The sequence below is a fragment of the Pongo abelii genome, chromosome 18, assembly GCF_028885655.2.
Source record: "Pongo abelii isolate AG06213 chromosome 18, NHGRI_mPonAbe1-v2.0_pri, whole genome shotgun sequence".
In the NCBI taxonomy this organism is placed as follows: domain Eukaryota; kingdom Metazoa; phylum Chordata; class Mammalia; order Primates; family Hominidae; genus Pongo; species Pongo abelii.
Window position 1 is genome coordinate 870,001 of NC_072003.2, and position 7,785 is coordinate 877,785.

The window sequence follows — 7,785 nt, forward strand, 5'->3', positions numbered from 1 at the left end:
GCGTAGGTGACGGTGTGCACGGGTAGATGACAGCTGGGTGCATGGGTAGGTGACAGTGTGCACGGGTGACAGCTGTGTGCACGGGTAGGTGACGGTGTGCATGGGTAGGTGACGGTGTGCACGGGTAGGTGACAGCTGTGTGCACGGGTAGGTGACGGTGTGCACGGGTAGGTGACGGTGTGCATGGGTAGGTGACAGCTGTGTGCACGGGTAGGTGACAGCTGTGTGCATGAGTCTGGCAGGGTGTGCACATGTCCACCCGTGTTGCACATGTGTGAGATGGCAGGTGCATATGTGTGAGCTCCTTCTTCCTCCAGCCAGACGCCCAGTGGCTCTGTGTCCTCACAGTGGAGCCCTGAGACCTATAAGGCAGTGGAGCTGTGGGGGCAGAAGCCACCTTCAAGGGCCCCGGCTGCTCAGCTCTGCAGTGGGGGTCACGGCAGGGCCTCCCAGCAGGAACTGGGAGCCCAGCCCATCTTCCTGCTTTGGAAACCCAGCCCAGGAAGGGGGTTTGGGTGCAGGAGAGCCCCCTTATCTTGCTGGCCCTGGGGAGACCACGTGGTGAAGTCTCTTCTCTGGCAGGCGTTGAGCAGGGGTTGCCACAGCCCACACAGATCTGCCCACGGCCTCCTGGGCTGCTGGGGCCCGGCCCACCCCTCTCAGGGAGGGTGACGCACTGGGCAACCCTGGCCTCAGAGCCCGGCCCTGCTTGTGTCCGGGCTGCCCAAGAGAATGCCGTCTCCACTCACCCCCCCCACTGTTTCCCCAGAAGCCATGTCCAGTTGCCTGGGCCAGGAGTGGCCCCTTCTAGCCAAGCTTGCCTGCCCTGCCTCACCCTCCCAGGACCCCCATGCCTGCTGGGGAGGGCTGGGCTCACAGTGCCCTGGCAGCCCCACCCCCGGCCTGCTGCTGCTGGGCAGGGCCCACCTTCTCCTTCCTTGGCTTGGGACAGACCCTCGCTCAGGAGAATGGGGTGGCCAGAGCCCTGGGCACTCCCATGTCTGCGGGATGGCTTTGCCACGTGGGCCTGGCACTCTGGAGGCCCCCTTTCTGCATGGAGGTCTCGTCTCACCCACTCTGGGGCCCATGTCTGTGCGGTGGCGTGCACTGGTCATCCTGTCTGAGACGTCCCCGGGCAGGAAGGTGCTGGGGCCACGGGCAGTGGGTCCAGGACTAGCTGGAGAGGCGTAACAGAGGCAAGACACAGGTGAGACACACAGGTTGGCCCCGCACTGCCTCCCACCCCCTGGGGTGTGGAGAGGGAGGGTGCAGTCCGGGCTCACCCGGGGCAGCGGGGCCAGAGCTGCCGCTCCCCCACCTTCGGGGGGAAAGGATCCCATAAACACTAAAAGGCAGCAGCAGGCAGCGGGAACCATGTGAAACCCTGGGGCCTTTCTTACCGCAGGTCAGGGCCTAGGGGACCCACAGGCTGCTGGGTCTCCAATGAACAGATCTCCAACAAACAGCGAGTCCCCCAGGCAGCCTCGTGCAGCCCTGGCTTTGTCTCCACACCCAGCGGCCCTGGCAGCTCCCTTTCCCTCTTTGAGCCCCAGATGTCCGGCTCTGTTGCTGACACCCGGCCCCCAGTGGCAGCTGGGGTAGCCTCAACCACGCTGGAAATGGAAGCTGCAAGGCCAGGGACCCCGGAGGAGTCTGGTACTGCTGTGGGCCACTGTCTCCTCCTGGAACCAGCCTGATGGCTTTTGGGCACCTCTGGGCCTCCTGATTGTGGCCCAAGAGGGAGACAGGGAGGCTGCCCCATGCAGAGGCAAATGCAGAGGCTCAGGCCCAGCCACAGGTCCGGGACCGGCCCTGCGGGTGGGCTGGTGGTGGCTCCCGCCTGCCCTTCTCACCTGAGCAGAAACCCTGGGTGTGGCGGAGGGAGGTGCTGCCCAGGCTGTGGGGTGGCTGCTCCTGGCAGGGAGTTGCGGACCAGGTGCTCCAGACGCAATTCCAGCCCACCAAGTGTGTCAGCCGCTACCACTGAGCGCCCGGGTGCAGAGGCAGTGCAGGGCGGGGATGCCGGGGTCCCCGCTCACCTCCATGCCTGGCCTGGCAGGTGGCATGAGACTGCCCCGCCCAGTCCCATGCCCACGGTGACGCCCGCCAGCAGTCCTGTGGGGGAGGCCCGGGCCGTGCCAGACGATGCACTGTGTCAGCCCCTGGGGACCTCAGGCACAATGGGCACCTACTGCCTTCCCCCAGAGCAAAGGCTGAGCTCACGGCTGGCAGCTGCCCAGCTCACACCCCTCCCTGCCCACCGGGCCCCTGCTCTGCATCGTCTGCGCCCCAGGGGTCATGTCATGCATCTGCACCTGAGTCCGCCGTGTTTGCTGGTGCCTGCGTGTGCACAGGTGCATCTCGGGCCTCCTGGTCTGTGTGCCCGGGAGCACGGACACGGACACACTGCGTGTCCCTCTGCGGGGACATCAGGCACATGAGGACCCAATGCGGGGGCCAGGAATGGTGACGGCTGCGGCCATTCCATGAGTGCCACAGCTCAGAGCTGGGCAGGCAAGAGCACCCATGTGTGCACTGTGGGGCTCCACCAGGCAGGCTAGGGGGGCAGAAGAGACAGGAGGGACTTCCCAGCCCACCTGCCAGGCTTCTCCCCTCACTGGGACAGGGTGCTGGGTGACCCAGGCTGAGCCCTGGCCTGGCCCACCTACCCCAGCTCTCATCTTGGGAGAGACTCGGCCCCTGCTTGGCAGGACCTGCAGCTCAGTTTCAGCTGTGGCACCACCAACCCCTGCGCCACAGCTATGCTATGGGTGCCCAACGAGCCAGCTCCATGGCCAAGCTGAGACTTGACCCCCGATCTGGGTCTGGGGGCTGACAGCAGGGGAACTGGTGGGTGACCGCTCCCCAGGCCTGCACAGGCCCACGGGAACCCAGGTGCCCCTTTGAGAGCTCTAGGCTGACACCGAGGCATAGGCACCATGAAGGATGGCGCTCAGGAGGCCTGGCTTGTTGATGAGGATCCAGCTCAGGTCAGACCTTGAAGGCCCCTTGGCCGGCTGTCAGCTGGGTCAGCCCAGCTGGACACAGCGGCTCCAACAGCTGCTGTTGGGGCAGCGAGGTCGGCAGCCCCCAGTCTAGAGGGGTGGGGCCCTGTGGGGCAGAGTGGGAAGACTGTCCCAGCCAGAGAGGGGAGGTGTGCCTGGCCCCGACTTGGGCTGATTCAGACAAGGTCCAGGAGGAGGCCTGGAGACAAGCCAGCCCTGGGGGATGGGAGGCCGGGGCCAGGCGCCTGAGGGTGGACACGTCCCAGGGCTGGCCAGGGAGGAGCCTTGAGTGATGGGTGTGCTGGCCGGGAGGGCTTTGCTGCTGCACTCTGTTGGGGTAGCCTGACTGGCTACTTGAGGGTTATGCGGTCTCTTCGGATCTGCACCAGCCCCTTCCTTTACAGATAAGGAAACTGAGTCACGGGAGCAGAAGCAGTGAGTCCAGGGCCTGCGGCCTCGCCTCAGGGACTCCGGGTCTGGAACCCACGTCTCGGCTGAGGGCACGGTGGCAGCTGCCTCGTCAGGCCCCGGTGGGGACTCCGGGTCTGGAACCCGCGTCTCGGCTGAGGGCACGGTGGCAGCTGCCTCGTCGGGCCCCGGTGGGGACTCCGGGTCTGGAACCCGCGTCTCGGCTGAGGGCACGGTGGCAGCTGCCTCTGGTCTGGGACCCGGTGGGGACTCCGGGTCTGGAACCCGCGTCTTGGCTGAGGGAACGGTGGAAGCTGCCTCTGGTCCAGGCCCTGCTGCTGTCACTGCTGGGGTCCTAACCAGGGTTTCAGGGCTGGCCCTGGAGCTGGACAGTGGCAGGCAGGGGCCAGGCGGACCTGAGACCAAGTGCTGGCCCATGAGATGCCCCTTCCACAGAGCTCTGAGACCTGGGAGGCCAGGCCCCTCTGTGGGCCCAGGCCTGGGCTCTACGAAGATCCCTGGCTGGACCAGCTCGGTGTTCCCATAGTTCTGGTTGTGGGGGCTGGGGGTTGTCCGGGGCCTGCCCAGGGTCTGTACCCAGGCCAAAGCTGCAGGGTGCTTGCTGTCTGCAGAAGGGGCCGATAGGAGCCTGGATCACTGCATCTGTCCCGGGTCCTGCTGGGGCATCAGGGCAGGGAAGAGAGCTAGGAAAGGTCTGGGTGGCCAGACCTGCCCCTCGGAAGCCCCACTTCGGACACGTTCACGGTGACCCTTGGAGCCAGTCACTGAACATTTATTTGGAGTCCCTGGAGCCCCGCTGTAGCAAGGGGGACAGAGAAGGTGGGACCTGGCAGACCCATAGCTTCCAAGCTGGGGTCCCAGAGACAGAGTGACGATGCACGGCTGTGTGGGAGCCAGGCAGGCGGTGACGCGGCAGAACTGCTAGCAGGGGCCCAGGAGACTGCAGCAGGCTGGTGCTCACGGTGGATCTGAGGGACAGGCGTGCGTGGCACGGCCTTGGCCATGGCCCCTGACCAACCCCCCGTGCACCAAGCACCACACTGAGCTCAGAATCCGGGCGGAGGGGGAGCCACGGGTACAGGGAGGCCAAGGCACACACAGCCGGGCCTGCAGACTCGAGCCTAGCAGGGACCGTTAGGTCTCGGGAGGAGGCAGCTGAGGGCGATAGGATCTGCACAGAGCAGTGAGGGGCAGAGGACGCAGGGACCAGATGGGTCTCCCACGCCAGGTGAGCCCAGAACAGCCCTTCCCAGCCCCTCTATAGGGTAGGTTGGCGGCAGTAGCTCACCAGGCCCAGGAGCGGCCCACCCTGGAGGCAAAGCCTATCCCAAAACCTGGCCCTGCCTCTTCCCGGGGTGACCTTGAGTCCATAAAACTGACACCCCTGGGGTGAAGCTTGACAGCCGGAAGCCGTTCCAGGAGGGAAGGGCCTCGGTTTCTCCTGGGGCATGTGGGTAGGAAGGCCCTCTGGATCCTGCATCAGTCCCACGGCCGCAGTGCGATGTCGTCATGTGTGATCACGGCTGCCTGGCGCCCCCTGCCGGCCGCACCTCAGCCCTTCCCCGCAGGCCTGGCCAGGGCAACCCAGTGGGCCGGATGTTGCCTGGCACCTCGAGGCCCCAGAGCCGGTGAGCACACGCTCGCTTGCCCATCTCCCTAGAGTCCTGCTGTGCAGCTGACACCCCCTGCCCCAGCCCCACAGCTCTCAGCTGTCCGGCTCCAGCGTCCACTCCGACAGCCACTGCAGGCAGGGGCCCCGCTGTGCCTCAGTCTCAGGGGGCTTGGTGGGGGGTGGAGGGGGCCGGCCGGGCCCAGGCAGGAGCGCGGAGGGGCTGCCTGGCCTGGGGCCCCTATCCTCGGGGTCAGGGTCGGGGGTGGGCCGTAAGGCCTGCACGAGCTGGTCTAGTGACTGCAGCAGGGTGTGGGGGCTCCAGCAGGCGTCCAGGGAGGGCAGGAAGGGGTCAGGCGTGCAGACCTCCACACACTCGGCGTCCGTGGGGATGCGCAGGTAGAAAGCGTGCAGCATCATTCTGAACGGCCGGTCCTCCCGGCCCGAGGCCTCTCCGTAAGTCAGGTCGCCCACCACGGGGTGGCCCAGGGCACTGCAGTGCACGCGCAGCTGGTGTGTCCGGCCTGTGGGGCGAGGGTGGTGCCGGATCAAGCTGGGGGCGGGGCCGCTCCACACCTATTTCCCTGACCAAGACCTGGCTCCTATCATGACTCCGCTGTAGTCTTAAAGCAGCCTCTTGGGGTGGAACTCTCCCTGTCCCCTGCCATGGATGAGGATGACAGTATTTGGGACAGGAGACTCTGTTCAGGTCACCACTGGTGAGGACAGGGCCAGGATGGCGCTCGGTCCTGGAGAATCTAGGCCAGCCAGACCCCCAAGGACTCAATCAGGAGCCAGCAGGGACCCCGTGTCAGGTGAGAAGCTGAAAGGCTGCAGGGTGTGGAGTTAAGAACACATGAGTGCTTGTTGCCAGCTCTGCCTTGATGCTCAGGGTGGCCCAACCTAGGCTTCGTGGCCCTGTGCCTCAGTTTCCCTTCTGTCACCACCAGGACACCGCCCCCCCCAGACACACCCGTGAGCGGCTTCAGCAGCACTTTGGAGACAGGATCACCTGCGTACAGCCCGTGTTCCAGAACCACGAGCTCTGTGAGGCTTGGCTTTGGGTTCTCACAACCTGGGGCGCAGAAGGCAGGTGTGAGGTCAGCGGGACCGACCTGGGGCCCAGGCCCACCCCAACCCACGATGCCCACCCGGTGGGTCCCTATCTGCCCAGGCCCACCCCAACCCACGATGCCCGCCCAGTGGGTCCCTGCCTGCCACACCCTGCGAGCCCTCGATGCACATGGTGTGGGCCCGGCCTTCCGTGCTGTTCCTGCCAATGGCATGGCTGATGGTTACCCGGCTCTCTTGGATGTGTCCCCGTAGCTGTAGGAGAAGGGCAGTCGCACGCAGTTCACGGGGCAGCCCACCACTGCCGGGGAGCCCACCTAACACCAAGCAGCCACGTAAAGCATGGTGGGAGGCTCTGAGCCAGGGCTGCCCAAGTGGGGTGGGAGTCCTGAGTCCCCACGCCCCCCCACAGGACTGACCAGGTCTTACCAATGCCAGGTAAGCCTTGGTGACGCGCCGCTCCTTGAAGCACCTGTACGCGCTGCCAGCAGCTGCCTTGTTTAGGGCCACGCACAGCGCCCCGCTGGTGGAGAAATCCAGCTGGTGGCAGAACCTGGGGTGGGGCAGAGTCCGGCGTCTGAGCCACTTTCCTCCACAGACGCCACCGTGGGGCTCCGGCCGCCCCGCCTACCTGAACCCGTAGCAGGTGTCAGGGTCGGCCAGCTCGGGAAAGCGGTACCGCAGCTGCTTCTGCAGGGTCAGGGTCTCCCGCCAGGCCTTGCTGTCAATGCGAACGTCCCAGTGCTTGTTGACCACCAGGAAATCGCGGCTCCGATACACGATGGACAGGTTCTCCACGCTGCCTGGCTCCATGGCCGGCCTGCCGAGCCACGCGTGGGTGCGTGTGCTGTAAGCACGTGGGGAGCGCCCAGCCCAGCATACAGAGGTACCCGCGCCGCCCCACCCGGGCTCCGGTGCGAAGCCGCGAAACCAGGTCCGCAGCCCTACTGTGCACCTGCATCCTCAGTCCCCGAGATCAGGCCGGGGCGTCAGCTGGAGAGTCAGGGAGTCAGCCTGCCCCGGGCTGACCTGAGGGACCCTGCCTGATCCAAGGCTGGAGAAGCCCGTTCCAAGCCTGCCCCACAGATCTTCCCCACAGACCCTCCCCTCCAGGGGATGCACGTGACGGCCTCTGCCCGACGGTGGGGGCGGGGAGGGGCTGCAGCACTACCAGGCCCGGCGGCCAGGTCTGCCCGGGGCGCGGGTTAGGGCTGGGGCCTCCTCGCTCCCCGCAGTCCGCGCAGACCCGCGCCCCGCACAGGCCCGGTGGGCAGGCCGACCCTGGTTCCGAGCCCCTCCCGCGCCCACGCCCACGCCAAGACCAACCTGCTGCCGGGCCGTGCAGTCCAGGCCACCGATGCCGTGCCCGGCGCCGGCTCCAGCCCCGTGCCCGCGCGCTGGCGACCCAGAGACCCTGGAAGCTCCGCTCCGGACGCCTAGCAGCGCTTCCGCCCTGCCCCGCTGCGCGCGCAGCCCCGCCCCCGGCCCGCCCCCGCGGCGGAAGGGCGGCTGCACCGGCCAATGGCGAGCTCCCCAGGGCACGCCGCGGGGGCTGCGGAGCGGGAACTCGCCCCGCCCACCGCTCGCGCAGCCCCGCCTCCGCCACGCCAACCAATGGTGAGCGCCGGCGGGCACGCCGGCTGCTGATTGGCGGCGCCCGGCACGCTCGGG

General features: G+C 66.8%; 2 protein-coding genes across 7 annotated transcripts in view; both read right to left on the bottom strand.

Annotated features, from left to right (window-relative positions):
* LOC100449643 (mesothelin-like protein) overlaps nucleotides 1-1,428 on the bottom strand; it is a 13,789-nt gene extending 12,361 nt beyond the window's left edge. Inside the window, exon 1 of the mRNA XM_054534430.1 lies at nucleotides 1,073-1,428. Coding sequence (XP_054390405.1) covers nucleotides 1,073-1,376 — 304 coding nt within the window. The 5' untranslated portion in view covers nucleotides 1,377-1,428. The remainder of the gene's footprint in view (nucleotides 1-1,072) is intronic.
* Nucleotides 1,429-4,190: 2,762 nt separating this feature from the next.
* Nucleotides 4,191-7,595, bottom strand: RPUSD1 (RNA pseudouridine synthase domain containing 1). 6 transcript variants are annotated; one of them, XM_024233334.3, is made up of 6 exons: nucleotides 7,441-7,595; nucleotides 6,746-6,934; nucleotides 6,544-6,667; nucleotides 6,267-6,369; nucleotides 6,017-6,118; nucleotides 4,191-5,567 (listed from the first exon to the last, which is right to left on the bottom strand). In XM_024233334.3, exons 2-6 carry the CDS (start codon nucleotides 6,925-6,927, stop codon nucleotides 5,140-5,142), a joined length of 939 nt encoding a protein of 312 aa, XP_024089102.2. In that variant the 5' UTR covers nucleotides 6,928-6,934; nucleotides 7,441-7,595; the 3' UTR covers nucleotides 4,191-5,139. The 6 variants fall into 6 exon arrangements, with proteins under 6 accessions (XP_024089102.2, XP_054390406.1, XP_054390410.1 ...); XM_054534431.2 differs by having other exon boundaries at nucleotides 6,258-6,369; XM_054534435.2 differs by having other exon boundaries at nucleotides 6,258-6,369; nucleotides 6,746-6,835; nucleotides 7,441-7,549.
* Nucleotides 7,596-7,785: the final 190 nt, after the last annotated feature.